The 17,482-nt window shown below is 39.7% G+C and overlaps 1 protein-coding gene across 1 annotated transcript; it reads right to left on the bottom strand.

Annotated features, from left to right (window-relative positions):
- Nucleotides 1-1,639: 1,639 nt before the first annotated feature.
- Nucleotides 1,640-15,369, bottom strand: gdi2 (GDP dissociation inhibitor 2). Its single transcript, XM_017494312.3, has 11 exons — nucleotides 15,211-15,369; nucleotides 8,648-8,755; nucleotides 7,510-7,609; nucleotides 7,080-7,214; nucleotides 5,555-5,753; nucleotides 5,296-5,427; nucleotides 5,081-5,180; nucleotides 4,382-4,553; nucleotides 4,127-4,271; nucleotides 3,947-4,001; nucleotides 1,640-3,337 (listed from the first exon to the last, which is right to left on the bottom strand). The coding sequence occupies exons 1-11, from the start codon at nucleotides 15,253-15,255 to the stop codon at nucleotides 3,182-3,184; spliced, it is 1,347 nt and encodes a 448-aa protein (XP_017349801.1). The 5' UTR covers nucleotides 15,256-15,369; the 3' UTR covers nucleotides 1,640-3,181.
- Between the last annotated feature and the right edge of the window lie 2,113 nt (nucleotides 15,370-17,482).

The following is a 17,482-nucleotide window of genomic DNA, read 5'->3' as shown; positions in this document are numbered from 1 at the left end:
GAGTGGAGAGACACAGACTCCAAGTTGCTTGTAGTCCAGTGTGAATTTCCACAGTCAGTGATGATTTGGGGTGCCATGTCATCTGCTGGTGTTTGTCCAGTGTTTTCTCAAGTTGAGAGTCAATGCAGCGTCTACCAGATTTTAGAGCACTTCATGCATCCATCTGCTGACAAGCTTTATGGAGATGCTGATTTCCTTTTCCAGCAGGACTCGGCACCTGCCCACAGTGCCAAAACTTCTAGTAACTGGTTTTCTGACCGTGGTGTTACTGTGCTTGATTGGCCAGCCAACTCGCCTGACCCGAACCCCATAGAGAATCTATGAGAGACACCGGACACAACAATACAGACGAGCTGAAGGTCACTATCAAAGCAACGTACACTTCCAGAACACCTCAGCAGTCCCACAGGCTGCTCGCCTCTATGCCACGCCACATTGATGCAGTAATTCATGCAAAAGGATTAAAGCCGCAACCAAGTACATAAATTAACATACTTTTCACAAGGTCAACATTTCTGTATTATAAATTCTTTAGTGTAATATTTTGAGATACTAATTTTTTTATTTCCATGAGCCGTAAGCCGAAATCAAGATTAAAAAAAAAAAAAAAAAAAAAAAAGGCTGGAAATATTTCACTTCATGCATAATGAATCTAGAATATATGAAACTTGCACTTTTTAAATTAAATTATGGAATATAACCTTTCCACAATATAATATTTTTTGTGAGATGTACCTATATATATATATATTATATATATGAATGAAGTTAAAGACCTCTTAAACAGACGTTAAGTGTCATTCCACAACTAATTTAAAACCTTAATATAACCTACAAAAACAGCACATTTGCCTGCCCCAACCCCCAATAATGACATTTGACATATAATCATCAAAATACTTCAAATATCTTTTGCATTTTTGCATTAATAAATAAATCCATTTAATGTACAAACTGAAACATCCTTTTCCAGGAGTCTTCCATTATAGACTAAGGAACATTTTAGTTAATATTCATTCAGTACTGTTACCTGAACAAACAAAGCGAGCTCCATGAAGAAATGGTTTGCCAAGTTTGGAGAAGAACAACTCGAGTGGCCTTCTAAGAGCTCTGACCTCAACCCCACGGAAGACCTTTGGGATGAACTGGAACGCCGACTGCACCCCAGACCTCCTCACCCAACATCAGTGCCTGACTTTGCTAATGCTCTAGTGATTGAATGGACACAAATCCCCACAGTCATGCTCCAAAATCTAATGGAAAGGCTTTTCAGAAGAGTGGAGGTTCTTAAATCAGCAACAGAGGAACTAAATCTGGAATGGGATGTTCAACAAGCACACGGTGTGAGGTAAGGTGTCCATATACTTTCGGCTATGTAGTCTACTTGCTAATTCTATGCTTAAAATTCAACTCTTATGAGCAAAAGAAAACATGTAAATCCCTAGATGGGTTACATGTATTATTTTTGATTCAATGTTGAAAAGATAACTGTATAATTTAACACATACAAGGGTTTAAATAGCACCACAATGATTCTCTCAGACAGTGAAAGAATGAATTGTAATGTTGATTGTGAAATTTACAGAGGTTTTTGTAATGCACTAAATCTCCCCATTCTGAAGAAAAACACAAACCACGATTTCACGTTTTTACTTAATGTTTTTACTTTAGCAGTACAGAAATTACTCGAGCCCCATCTTCTCAGCACAGTTCTTCGTTCATTAAAACACTGACGACATTTTGCACAGGGCGCCTTCCACATCAATACTGCAGTAGACATTTGGTCCTTTCTAAAGCAAAAGAGATATAAAGGAGAACTAGGCCACTTTTCTGATGTTTTTTTTTCCTTCTTTTTCCAAGGGATTTTTCTCTCGGCTGCTAAAAATAAGAGCACAGTGTTCGAGCAGCTTCATAGACTAACTTCAAAGAAAAATCTAACCATTTCATCAAAAACATTTTGTGTACACTTTAGTGTTGTAAAAATTCCCTCCAAAAGGCTTCTACGGGACGTAGAATGACTGAAACGCTGCTTTTAAAAAGGAACAATACAGAGCAAATGTTACCTCTTCTAAAACCCCTCGTCACACTACTCTAGTGCTCATTTTAAACCTGGAGGCAGTTACAAACCCTAGAGGCTTTTTGAAGGTAATAATTGCCACACAAACTAAAATGTGCAAAAAATGTGTACTTTTAAAAAAAGTTAGAGCTAATCATTAAGTCTCTTTTCTATGAACATATGATGTATGCATGACTGGTGGCCCAAGAATCACACACTGCCTCTTAACAGAGTTGTAAAGGCAAAAGTCACAGAACCCTCAAACTCCCATCCCTATTAACAGTTATGCCAAAGTCTTCATTTTGTGTTGTAATTATTTTATATATATATATATATATATATATAATCCTCATTTGTATAAATGTTTATCAGTGTATCAGTGATTGGATAAGTATTATTAAAGGAAGAAGTTATAATAAATTATATATAATTTATTATAATAAATTATATATAATTTGGTGTTCTTGACACATCCCTAATGTTCGCAAAGCAAGGTTTGGACATACTGCTAGCTACAGTGCAGTAACTAGTCAAAGCACCGATCTGTAAGAAAAGACAACGTATTGAATCATATGAGGTTGGCATTAAAAGCTGGTAATCGCAGCTTAAAAATCAAGCAAACTTGACATCTCTGTTTGAGAGGTCATCTGTAAGTTTTTGTACACAATTATATATATTAAAAAAAAAATACTTCTGCATCTGTGTTTTTAATTCACTCTGGTACTTGTGCCTTTATATCACTTGAGTACATCTGATGGTTTGGCATCTTTGGACTAAATGCCTTCCCTGTGTGAACAGGGTGAAAACACAATGATGGCAACTGAATACAGGACGTCAACCAACAATCAGTGCAATATGTCTCATAACCTGATTATACAAAGCAGACCGCCTGACCCATCTCCCCTTTATATATGCTAAATCTGTAACTGTATACACGAAATTCCTTTATGGAAAGAAAAGAGAGAAAGAAAAAAAAAAAAAAAAAAAAAACACAACAAAAAATACAAGATAATCAGCTAGCCCATTTTGGTTACCATTTTTTTTTTTTCTTCAAAATTTTCTTCCCCCCCTTTAAAGATTTACCATCTTCAGAATATCTGATATTCAACAACGTTAAGAGCTCTGTTACTGGTCGGCCCCATCGCCAAAGATGTCGTTCTTCTTGCGCTCCATCTCGGCAAAGTCAAAGTCTGTGCCAGTCATGCGCTTGTAGATGTCCTTGATGTCATCGCAGGTGGTCTCAAAGTGGGTCGTGGCATCGTAGGAGCGAGAGATGAAGATCTGGGGTCAAACAAAGGTCATACAGAGTTCATTAAACTCTAGAGCAGGAACTGTCAACAAGTGGAGAGTGTCAAGACACAGACACAGAAAATTATATTAGCAGGAGGACTTAGGGGAAAAATACAGCAGAGCCAATTATCATGCAAAAAAAATAAATAAATAAATAGTCACTGAATTGTTTCTAAACACAAAGCATCTCAACTTCTGTAGAAGATCCGACATTGTGGCTTGTCCAAACACATGAGTTCATGCAATTATTTTTTTTAGCTGAAGGCCGCTCATCAGACCAGAGACTAGCTACATGGCATTATCTCAATAAGGGGAATGTTTTCACAATTGAAAATTGAAATGGATGCATCTTATTTATATCCACAATCAAATCATTAAAAGGTAACTGTTGCTGTCATTTGGTCAGGTTAGTCACTTCTCTGGATTTCTGTAAGAAAGGAATTTTATGCAAACAGATGTTTATCGATTTTAGTTGAATACCCCTGCTCTATAGTATGTTCAAATCTTTGAACATTTTCTATTCTAACTATTAAATAAAGAGTAAACTAGCACATCATAATCCAATACAATAACAATCCAAATTAACTTCGACAGACTAACCTGGCTATCAGTTCCCAAGTCGGTTGGAGCATAGAGATCACTGATGCTCACAAATCTGTAGAGGATCAAACATAAGCAATATAAACAGGGAGCATTTTGTATTTCCTCCTATATTTCCTTCCTATATTTCCTTCATATATAATAACTTTAGGATATTAAAATCACATGTAAAACACATACTTCTGCTCAATAGGTTCCAGCAGATCCAAAGCTGGTTTAATTTCCTTCTCAGGGTCGTTGGTCTCCACAGTGGTGCTGACGATGGCGATGTATTTACCCTGCGCTGCCACGTTGTGCGCATACGAGATCATGCACACGTAGATATCTACATCAGATAAACAATGGAAGTCAGCGTCGGAGGAATTCATCCTCAAAATGAAACCTACAAAGCCCCACACCACTGACTGTATGAACGTCACTTCCTGTGTGCCTCACCATGCTTCCTGTTGACCTGGTTCTGCGGGATGATGATCTGGCAAGAGTTGGAGTCTGAGGTGTTCTTAATAGGGTGGTTTATGATGCAGATCAATCGGATCACCTTGCCGACGACTTTGGCCCGGTCCATGATGTAGCTGGGGTCGCAAATCAGCTGTTTACAGCGGGCAATCTAAACACACACAAAAGATACGAACCGTACAGATTAAAAAATCTTACCATTTCCATGCCAATTATTCATTAGTGACGTAGTGTGTGTGTTACATTTTTGCACTGTATTTTATTTATGACTTTTATTGATGCCGTATTAACAGTATTGTATAAAGAATTTTCTTGTACATGGCATATAACAGTTTCTGATTCTGACACACTACGCTATTTCAGCTGAGCTGCCAGGTTGTCTACATGAGCACTTTAAGAATTGGTACACCGTTACATAGTGTAATATGATGCACAGAATTATAATATTACACTTTTATTGCACAGATTTACTTCTTTTCACCAAGTTGCCTAAAAAATGTAATTTGGAGCTTGTGCATCGCTGTTAACCGTGCTTTGATGTTGACATTTAACTGCACTAATAAAATAGATGAAGAGCTTTCCTGAACCAGTTTTTGTTTTAACTATGGAAAACCTGACCTTTCTGAATTAGTCATGCAACCCCACCCCCCAGGTATGCATGCAGAATGAATTACTCACCTCTCCCTCAGATTTGACGCCTACTATTTTGCCATTCTCTACAATGATCTCCTCAATTGGCTTGTTGAGCATGTAGGTTCCTCCATAGATGGCACTTAATCTGTTAAACGCAAACATGTTAAACATGTACAGCAAAGTGAAAAATATTTGTGTCACGGTTTCTGAAAGCACTAAACTAAAATCCCAGTGTTTGTGATGATAGAAGAGATGCTGACCTGGCAAAGCCCTGAGGCAGTTCTCCCAGACCATACAGTGGGTAAAGATAGGGGCTCTTCCCATATCTCGCCAAGGACTCGCTGTACAACTTAATCCTATTTATTGTGTCTAGGCAAGGCTGATCCAGATAACTAGAGACAAACAGAGAGGAAGAGAGAGAATCATCACACGCTTAACATCAAGAGAAAACATCCAGTTCCCTGTTATCCACTTGGGCGCTGTGTAGAAGTGAGATTTCGGAGCGCAAAGGCAACTCACTCGTCTGTGCGGTAGAGTGCAATGGCGTGGCCTGTAAAGTCAATGACATCCTGGCCCAAGTCAAACTTCTTGTAAACCTCACGCATGGTGGTCTTGTTAGGATCCACACCCTCCGTAGTTTTGGGATCGTTTTCATCAAAGTTGGCTACGAAAACCAGGAACTTCCGGAACCGTCTCTTCTCAAACAGCCCCATCAGGCCTAGAGAAATGCATTGTATAGAAATGAGCGAGACCGACTGAGAGAGAGAGAGAAACACCTGCTGATTAGGAAAGGAAGAGGAACTGCAGCACACTTAACGTTTAAACAATATAATTACTACCACAACGAGTCCCGTATACAGAAAAAGGAAGCGGCAACAATATTACAAACTTTCAGAAACCTTTGTCAAGGAACCCCCTCTGCATTTACCTACAAAATATTTGAATGCTTTACACAAAAATGTGAAAGAACATTATGCAGAAATGACATGCGTATACTTAAAACCATTTAAAATAATCACTCTACAAGAAATCCTTTGACAAAAAAGTTGAGAACAAATGTTTTAAAAGATGTACACTGCCGGTCAAAAGTTTGGAGACACTCGACTGAAATGTGTCTCATGATCTTAAAAAGGATTTTGATCTGAAGGTGTATGATTAAATGTCTGAAATCGGTGTTGTACACAAACAAAAAAATTGCGCCATCGTATTCATTTCTTTCATTAGAAAACTAACATTTTATTTTAAAATAATCTTTTTTTTTTTAAACGGATGAAATATTCTGAAAAGCAGCCGATAAGAGTCCAGCGTAGGTGTGAACTCCTTTAATACTGTTTAAAAAGCGTCTCAGGGAAATTGCTCAAGAAATCGGTAGAGAAAACACCAAGAATACATTTCTGGAAATTCTAGGTAAAAATGGAGTCTACTTTGAAGCTGCTAAAATATTAAATTATTATTTACTTTGGATTTTTTTTTTTAATCATCATAATTCCTATAGTTTGTGTTACTGCAGAGTTTTGATGACTATTATTATAAAATGTGGGGAAAATAAATAAATAAATAAATAAACTTTTGATGGGTAGTGTGTATGAGGTTACGAAAAGAATTGTGAAATTGCAACTGCTTGTATGGAATTTTTTTTTTTGGAGTTAATGGCATGGCAGACATACACACCTAAGCAGTGTCCCGTCCATCCCACAACACACTAAACACTCTACTTTCACGAAGGTTAAAAAGGATTGGCTTTGATTGTGTGCATTATTACTGCACATCAACTCACTGTGTCTCATAACCGCCAATCTACATCACCACACCGATGCGTCGTATTAGAATGTAAAATTAGCTACAGGACAGTACATTTGGTGTCTGGTCCAAAACATTATGAATTTCAAATGGGAGCAAACAATTACTTGGTTATTCAATGACCTGTCAAGCCTAGTTCTAACCTCAGGTTTTATTTAGTACTGAGACAGGACTTGTTTTGTGCTGTATGATCGGCAGAATGGGACTCCGCAAGCAATATCGTATAACCTCCAAGCGCACTTACTGGATGCCAGAGCCTCAGTCTCGGTGGAGGGCACTTTGTAGATGCTGCCCTTCTTGTAGACGAAGCTGCCCTCGATCACTTTGAAGTCCAGGTAACGCGTCACCTGTGTGATCAGCAGCATACGCACGAGCTGACCTAAAACACACAGATACAAAACTAAATAAACAGCACTGTTCCATGACACTAATAAGATTACCTATCGATGTCACAGAAACACTGACGGGAACAACATATTCACAAAACATTCCCCCATCACTTGGAGTCTCAGAGGCGTGAATGATCAGAGAGCTGGCAGTACTGATTGCTAGGCAACAGGATCAGCAGAGTTATTAAAGGTTGCAGCAATTCGCACACAGATTTCCAGCCCATGAGTTGTTGTTTTTTTTGTTCGCTTATAACTATAGATCCTTTGACATTGCAGTGTTCTTACCGTTTGCCATGAGGAACTTGGGGATGAGGTCCACATTCCAGTCACGACCTTTCCCCATCGACTCAGGAGGGGTACCGGGCAAGCTGAAGCGCTTGTACAACTGGGAGAGGAAGGGGAGCACTTTATAAACATTGCTTACGTTAACAATCAACAGCCTGACATTAACCATTTCCCAATACCAGCATGTCCTAAAGTTTTTCCCTTTATACTTCAGCAGTATTTATATATTAAAAGCGTGGTACGTTATACGTTTATAGTTACATTAACGTTGTGGAACGTCTGTGAGAAATTCGTTCCTGTTATCACAGATGCTATAAATTTCTCTCTCACCAGACTCTCTATTTTCACTGCTGAAATTATTAAAGCCGGGACCACGCTGTATGATTTTGGCCACGATTTGGTCGTCTGAGACACATTTTGAGAATCCTAAAAGATTCCTGTAATCCTAGGCCAAAATCTGTAGTATTTGATCGCTATTTTGACGTGTTCCCCGACAGCCGATCAACGGCCGTTGATCAAATGTTTCCTCTGATTAAATCATGCAGTGTCAGAAGATTTGTAGTGTGACTTCTCTACTTCATACGAGTCTTCTTGCGTGCTCCATTTTTTGCGTTTTGACTGTCGTACAGTTCGACGTTAATGAAAACTGAGATCCTACAGTGTGATGTGGCTTTCAGCGGGAATCGTGTTCGTACAGTCTGACAAGCAACAGTCGCAAAGGACTATTAAAAATCGCACAGCGTGCATCCGACTTAAGACTTTGGCTAAACTATACCTCTGAAAACAAACAAAAAAAATCATAATGCATTCTTCCTTTATAACACGAAATACTCTTTGATAGTGAGAGGTTGCAAAAGTGAATGTGAAATACAACCTGGTTAAAATATTTAGCCCTGCCTAAAATTTCAACAAGACAAATCAAATGACATTCAGTGGCAGACAAAAATCATTATTTTGAGGTTGTGCACAAAATGACCAGGGACAAGCTAAGAAATGAAATCCCGTCAGTTTTTGGAACTCCTTCTCATCAATAGCTCAGTTGTACACTGTGGCACTTCAAAAAAAAAGCACGTGCCTGATGAATAAATGCAAAAGTAAGTTGCCTTTAAAGTTTTTTGGAACGGTTAAATGGACTTACATCCTCCAGAGGGGTGATGGAGGCGCTCTCTCCTCCGTAGTAAGAGTTCCTGTCCATGTGCAGGACCTTCTTCCCCTTCACAGACATGATCCCAGACAGGATGCATTCCTGTGAGAAACACAAATCCCACACACGGCATTGTTTACACACACAATCTCCTGGACACAGACAGAACAGCACTGTGTGTACAAGCAGGGCTACTCTACTTCTGAACAGGTGAGAGGAAAGGAGCGTAAACACATAATGACACGTCAGGGCTGCAGTTTACAAATGCAAGAATGTGTGAAAACTGTGTGCAGTCCGAAGACTGTTTTGTGTCCTTGCAGGAGATGATCAAACCAAATACAGCAGATCCCATAAAATCTTTTGCAGTGGCAGCCAAGCACACACACGTCTGTCTCGTTATTGTGCCTGCACTGGGGATCTTAAAACAAATATCAGAGTCTCAAATTTCAGCTGAGAAGTGTGAGAAAGAAACCGTCAAAGCAGTCTATGGCACAGCATTACTCACACTTCTACACTCCATACGTAGCATCCAAAAGTAAATGAATTAATGGATGAAAACCTGTCATTTTAAACTCCCCCGAAAAAAAAAAAAAAAACAGTGGAATTGGCTGCATCTTAAGACTACGACAGAGCATCTGCAGATTTAAGAATCACAAGTACAGATCAAGACTTAATAGAACATAAAGGAGACACAAATGAGGGCAGAGCCGGTGGGAAAAGCACCATCCTTTTTACAGGTGGGGCAGCGCAGAAAAACACTACTTTTAAAACACATATACTTAAGTATTCAGCATGATCAAACAACACTCATGCAAGAGAAGAAATAAAAGTGCACGTGTGCCCACCTCCTGAGTCCATAATGCGATTAACTCTAGTTATAGAGATCATGTGATGAAGCGGACTTTATACAGAGTGTGCAGTCGGTCCCATCCACAACACCGCAGACGTGCTAAACTACACCATACCTGCTTGTTAACCCGCAGCCATGTTTTCAGATACGCTGCTGGTATGCTAACAAGAGCCAGATGATTCCTCTAAAAAGGAAACGGGACAAGTCGCAGGTCTGAACGGAGCGTTACGGGGCTAGAAAACAGTTTTGTTTGTAAAGTGATTAAACAGAGGGAGAAATGCACTGCTGCAGTCCAACAGAGAAAAAATGACCTCCACTATGGAACAGTAACGCATGTTGTATCCCAAACCCCATCCCATGAGTACAGGCCAATTCGTCATCGAAAAACAGCCCAACCATTGAACACACCACCAGCCTCCACCGCTACAAGTAATCGTTTATACCCGCTTGCTCTTTATTTTAAGCTCTCGGTGCCTAGAAACACAATACAGCTGTAATTAGAGAGCTTTAAATAAAAAACGTAAAAAATAATCAATCAATCAGGCTTCATGTTCACCGCCAGACAAAAAGGTAACATGCTCAGTTACACAGAATTACAAAATCAAAGTAGGAGAATTTAAAAGGGTTTGAATTTACATAATATATAAATCAGGTGTTTTGCCCACCCTAAAGCATCAGATAGTGAATCTGTCCAAGTGTACAGGAATTTAATATTCAGATACAACCCGGTTACGATAGGAGAGCTTAAATACAGTCTTAGATTTTAAAGTTGTAGAATGCTAATATTTTCCTAATGAACTGTAATTCTGTGGGAAGTTATTTCCCGTTATCGCTTGTAACACGCGCAGGTTACTTTACTTCCTGAACAAGTTCGGACCCAAGCACGATATGCCTTCACATTCACGAGAATCGTGGCACATTTTCAACGCAACAAACTTAGTCCACCTCCTGCTACAGGTCGTCTCGGGTTCGGTACTGCGCCACGCTTCCCGGTCCGCACGACAGCTTTCGTTCACATTACCCATTTTTTAAGCAAACTGTGCTCCGTTTCAGACTAAACTGCCAGTGTGAAAGCCCCTTTAATCAACACCTTTCCATCTGATCAGAATCGAGACTTCTGTAATAAAAGCGTAATAACCGCCAGGTATTAAAAAAAAGTGTAAGTGTAGGAATTAGAGCCACATTAGAATTATTTTACACCAAAGAGAAAAACTTGAACAGTCAAGCTCAAAGCTCATGTCGAACACTTTATGAACTGCCATAAATATGAATCCCATAATACAATCAAGACCTGGCACGATCAGTATCGTCGACCTGGATGTGTCAAGTGTACAAGGAGAGAAAAATTATGCAAGAGGAAGCTTCTTGCAGTGGCGTACTCGGAGTTAACTGTTAACCAAACTCCGGTAAAAAAAATAAAATAAAAAGTCAGCTGACTTTGTGATACACGCCTGACTTTTCAGTCAAGGGAGACCGAGTCAATCACGTGAAGAATTGATGCTGTCTCAGGTAAACTGACATTCTGATTCCTTTTTTGATGGCACTGCCTGCCTGCTGAGACACAGACATTTGCCCGTCTTAAATGTCAGCATGCTGTCACAATTCTGCCAAGGCTTGCCGTCTCTTTCCTCTGTTCGTTCTGTTGCTTTCTTCTTGAACAGCACGACACTCACTCACACTTTTCTTCTCAGTGATGACTCTGTTCGTCGCACTCAGTGAATTTACAGACAACTGGCATTCTGTATTGACCTACGACGTGTGAAACGAGCGCTTCGACGTTCCTCGTTTATGTGATAGACAAAGCGGCAATCGATCTGTGAAAGAGAAAGAACGAGAGCATACAAGAGAGGACAAACGACGACAAGGCTTTTGGCAAGCGCAAAAACTTTGAAATAAAGAAAAACATGATAATGTTAGTGGTACAAAATGCTCCTTTAATTAAGAAAGCTTAATTAGGCTACGAGTTTAATTTAGTGAGATTGTACCGAACTCTACTATAATTTATAATTTATTTGTGCAACACAGCATTACAAATTCTCTTTTGCAGAACTAACTCGGTTACACTTTCATTTCCTTACCATTACATGGCTGTGCCTATTTCTGCATACTACATCTACAGAGCGGCTACAGCAAAACGCTTCACGCTCGATTCCCAACTTCCTCTTTCCTGTTCAGTCGTGCTGCACTCGGAGAGGTCAGGCTGGCATTTACATATTTCCTGAAGATCACTCAGGGTTGTGTCATTCACACACCCAGATGCACAATGGCACCACTGGAACATGCAGTCGAGTAACAAGGCTGTATCTGCTTCACTACATCAGCATCCAAGGCCTTTTCCTGTTGTTATTAAAATCATAAACAAATTTGTCTTACTCAATGGGTCTACAGTACAACCATGGTATGCTGTGTTCGTAGGCATGAAATAAAACCTGGTGATTTCATTCAACGCAAAAATCAAACCTGAGGAGAAGTTTTACTCAACCTAAACATGACGCAAAACAATCAGACTGATTCTTTTGAAACTGATTTCGTGAAAAGTTTGCGAAGCCGAACAAATCTGATACCAAGAATGATGCAAAGGTGAGAACGGTCTAAAATCCTGGATCTGTATCTGATCAGATCTGAAACGTTTCCCGAACTCAACACGTCTTACCATCGTGGAAAGCCGGTATGTAGGTAGGTTCACACACGCAGCAACAAGGTGAACCAAGACCATTCGTTTACAACGAGAGCTGCCGACTTCACATGAGTGACAGCGACCCTTGGTGACTAGAAGTGGGCGTGTCCAGTGACACAACAAAGTTGAGAAAAGTTTAACTTCATGCAAATTTGGAGCGACTTGGTTCAGCGACTACCAATAGGAGTGAAGACGTGATCGGCGATCCGTCGTGCTCCCTGCGAGTTGGGACGGTTTCATGAACCCAAACAGCTGGCTGCGATGGCAAAGAGCACACGCTGCTTCTCCTTCATCTCGTAGCATATGATGCATATATACACTGGTGAATTTTATACATAAACGCTCTCCCTCCAAAACGTTTTATTCTAGCAGCAAGAAAACTGGTTTGTTGTCAAAAGTGGGATGTTAGTTGCACCACCTACTGATAAATGTTACTACGGCAACCAGTAGTAGGAACGTCATACTTGCAGTGATAAAATTTAGGGATGCTCTGATCAGGATTTTTGCAGCGGATACAGATTTCTTTTCATCAATCAAATAAAAACGCACAACAAATAATCAGTTTACAATGAATATTTTAATAGGCCTGTGAAAATACACTTTCAGAATTTTTCAGTGTTTCTCGAGACCTCGTAATAATTCCACACCTTGATGAGGACTTGACTGCAGAGCTAAAGTTTAACATCGTCATGTGTTTTACGTCCTCGCATGTTTTAAATCATCAAAATGCGATCGGAGCGTCCCTAATAAAATCGCTCTGTGTGTGTGTGTGTGTGTGTGTGTGTGTGTGTGTGTGTGTGTGTGTGTGTGTGTGTGTGAGAGAGAGAGAGAGTACCGTAAAGCCAGCAGGGCATTACAGACTGGAAACACTTTAAAGATGTAAGTAAATCTACAATTTCCTGAAAACGGCAGACCGGAAACGCGACATCAGGCGCAGGATTTTCGTATGAAAGTCCGGTGAACTCTGACCTGAGTAACCGTATCCCATGAAGATGTGTGACCAATACATGATCGCGAAGTCACTGCGTGACCTTTTTAGTAAAAAATAAACTAATAAATTTTAAAACGGAAGTGCTAATTTTAGCTATTTTTAACTGCTTCAAATACTCTTACATTTTACTACTGCAAAACGTAATTACATATGAAAACTTCAGTGTCCTGAAGTATGATCTAACATCCTGTTACCGCCCATATTTGCAGCAGTGTCTGACAAAAAATACGCATGCTTAAAGCCTAGTGTGACCGCAGCCTAGAGGCCTAGAGTCAGTACAGAGCATTAAAGGACTGAAGGACGACAACGAATAAGAATCCCAACAACACGAAGAACAGTGCTTGGGTAATCTCTCGCCATGATTAGCACCCATATACCAATCCTTATACTCCTTAAGGCTAGAATTATACAAATGTGGCTTCTAAACTACACTCGTTTGTCTGTCCTGTTTTTTCTTCGACTACCTTGAGAATCAACGCCCCTGGGTCACTGCTGCCACCTCGTGGAACAACTAAATAGTGCAAAAGAATTAAACGTGCATGTGCGACCGGCATGCACAGAGCACAAATCCAGCGGCACGTGTACTCCGCTGATGACGAAATCTGAGTCATGTGTACTGTACACTGTTCCCAGCATACACACAAAAGTTAAGCATACTTTCTACTTAAGGCCTGGTGATATAACACACTGCAGCATCTTCCATATGGAGTTTCCCATGGAGTTTCCCATGGAGCACGGTTTTCATCACGCCTGTGTGGGTTTCCTCTGGGTTCTCCGGTTTCTTCCACCTCCTAAAAACATGCTGTTAGGTGAACTGGCTATTCTAAGTGCATGAATATGTGCGTTTGTGTGCCTGGTGCACTTGATTCCCATTCACGGTGTATTCCCACCTCACACCCAGTGTTCCCGGAATAAACTCCAGATCCTCCACTACCCTGACCCCAGTCACTGAAGATGAATGAAGATGAAGATGAATGTACTCTCTCTTGCTATATTCGATCTAAATAAGGGAAAAGTTTCATAACCCAAGATATTACTAGATCATTTAGAAGTTCTATGAAGGCGGAAATGAGGCTCGTCATTTCAAATGCTGACACGCGCGCACACACACAAAGCTACGTGGATTATTATTATTAAACAGGACTGGATGAACTATACGAGGAGTTAAGCCTCGAGAAATGAGGGTGCGGCTGTTTACTAACGTTTGTTAAACTATTAATTAACGTTATGCTTCGACATAATTAAACAACCAAAGAAGGGAAACCAATCTCCTCCCAAAGGAAATTATTAAAGCTACTACTGAGTAAGAGTAAATAAAAGGCGGATGCGAAAAGAATGCTAGCTAATGTAGCTAACACACACGCCGCCTGCAAACTTCACGTACGCGAACTCGCTCAGTTCAAACGCGAATAAATATATATCAAACTGCAAAAAATTACATTTGGCAGCTCTATTTCTTTTATTTTCCTCAGTTTACAGCTGTTGTACTACTAGCTGCCCAGTTAGCGCGGAGAGAGATAATACGCTAACCAGCCACCTGGACAGCTAGCAATGCTTCCTAACTAGCCACCGAGCTACTTATCTAGCTAATTAAAACAAACAGCGTGGATTTATCAGTTCAATATCAGAACGTTTGCGTAACAAATTCTTCCAATACAATAAAACAAGCAACGTATTAGTCACAATGGCGTCAAGTGAATTAAAATGAGTTAGCTAACCGGAACAAAAAAAAAGGCTAATAGTACGTTTGGCGCTACTTAGCAAGGCGAAATCGGAGACAATCAAGTTAGCATGGACTAGGGCGGAATCCCAAATTGCTCCCCATGAAACATATAGTGCACTATAAGTCATATATAACCGTCTCCTATATAGTGCAGTAAGATAGTGAGCATGCAATGGATTTGAATTAAAATAATAAAGCTAACAAACTAGCCAGCTAAGTAGCTAGCTAATCAGGCTTCGGCTCTCTCTTTAGAGAGACGAAGCAAATCCAGAAAAGCGGATCAAATCTGTTAGGTTTTATCGAAAGGAGTATATACCGTAAGTCCAGTTCCCAAAACGATAACGTCGTATTCTTCATTCATTTTGCTTCACGAGTTTAATCCCCTTTTCCTGTGCGTCGGGCCTGAAGAAGAAAATGGAGATCAGTGGCAAAGCTGGAAATGAAAGAAGCAGCGGAACGTCAAACGGGCTGGATGAGCCTGTGGGAGGGGCAGGTGGGGGCGGAGCCTGTGTGTGAGGGAGGAGCAATGCGTTTGCGGTCGAGGATATTTTTTCTTGGATGAACTTAAAAAGCATTGCCACATCTGCTCGTATGTACTGCATCAATAGCTACGTTTACATGGACAGCAATAACCAAATTATTAACCTTATTCTGAACAAGACAATAGTCTGATTAAGGTGTTTACATGAGTTGCTTTGAGAATATTCCTTCCATGTTCCCTTTTTACGTGTTATAGAACACACTTGTCAAGAAGGACCAGAAACTGCGTACTATAATATGGGATTTTTACCAGAGACCCAAAAAATAAATGAAATTTGCGTCTGTCTTGGTGGTGGTTGTGTTCAGTAGTGAGTTTATTTGTGATTTCACACTCCACAGTAGTGGTTAATGAAAGTATGAAAGTAGGCAGACTTTAAGAATTTGCAGTTTTTCATAAGTATTTTTTATTTTATTTTTACCTAGCTTACTCGGTTTAAATGTTATAATTTTATTGTGGCTAAATATTTATTTGCTCCAAAATTGTGGAACAATCTTCCACTCTATATTCGGCAGGCTCTCAGTGGAAAACGTGTCTTTTTAAGGTAGCTTTTGAAGGAAGGGAATCTTGAGTACTTGCCTCTGCGTGCGTAGGCACGATAATGTTGTTGACTATTTGTGTGTATGCATGTTAATTGATATTTGGAATTTTTATTATATTGCGCTTCATCTTTTACTGTTTTATTTTTTATATACTCTTCTTCTAAAGTAATTGTGAAGCACTTTGGGCAACAAAGTTGTTTTTAAATGTACTGTATAAATAACTAAAAGTTGAAGTTAAGTGGCAGTTGTATACGGTGTGCTTTAGTTGTGCTGTCTGTTTTTTATCACTTACATTTATACATTTATCTATAATGTTACTGTAGAGTTAAGGGACAGAGATAAATTATTGTAGGTGTGAATTGTTTGCTCAGCAGGAGGCTCATACCCCTCCCTTTTCCCATCATCCTGCTCACCAGCAGCCAAACCCAGTCATGATACTCTACACACAGAAACCCAACAGTGTCCTGACTAAGGCCCTGTTTACACTAGTGCATTTTTGTTTTAAAACGCATAACTTTTGCTATGGTTAAGCCTGTTGTCTACACTACTCCAGCATTTTCGACCCATGAAAACAGAGACTTTTGGAAACGCCGAAGACCCCGTTTTAGTTTGAAAACTATTTCATTGTAAACGGACCAAAACAAAGACTTTTGAAAACGAAGGCGTGGCTGCGCCCACACTCGCCCCCTGATTGGGTCTTCTGTATCATTGCATTTCCTTAACTGATTCATCAAGCCGTTACCATATGACCGTTACGCTATCTTGATCATATACACAACAACACGGAGACCGAACCACAAGCTTTGCTGGCTTTGTCATCATTCTTAGCAGCCATTGTGCAGTTAAATTATGTATTTTATAATACTGCAGCTGCAGTACTATATAATATAATACTATATATATATATATATATATATATATATATATATATATATATATATATATATATAAACTATATAATACTACACACGCAAGAGGCGAGCTATGATTAGTGCAATCGGCAACAAATCTCATTTCAAGCGGCGTAAGCTCTACATGGAATGCCGGTTTGGACTAGCAACCCACTTCCTGTTTACACTTGTATGCACATAACCAGTGTGCATGAATGGTCATGTGACATGCGTATTCAGTCGTGTAGTGTGGATGGAGATCGTTTCTGAAACAGAGTGAAAATGCCAGTGTGGACGAGGATCGTTTTCATTTTAAAACGCCTAATCTTATAACAGACTCGTGGTGATAAAATCATTCATTTGTTTATACTGATTGAAAATGTCAGCTAAGTCCACAATTGGAATGGAACAGCAGTGTACTGTGAGAAAGTTTAAACAGTAGTCAACAGGGTAAAGTAGAAGGATAAACAGGATTTTTTTTGTGCCAAAACAGAGAGAGAAAGGACATTACTATCAATCATCATTATTATTATTGAACACAGCGCTGATGTATTCTCAATTCTGATGGTCAGAAGGTGTTGATTAATTTTATATAACAACTGCTCTAACAATAGCAGC

This window comes from Ictalurus punctatus, chromosome 19 (assembly GCF_001660625.3).
Source record: "Ictalurus punctatus breed USDA103 chromosome 19, Coco_2.0, whole genome shotgun sequence".
Lineage (NCBI taxonomy): Eukaryota > Metazoa > Chordata > Actinopteri > Siluriformes > Ictaluridae > Ictalurus > Ictalurus punctatus.
The sequence above is the reverse complement of the archived record's forward strand: the minus strand, read 5'-3'. Positions and strand labels throughout refer to the sequence as shown.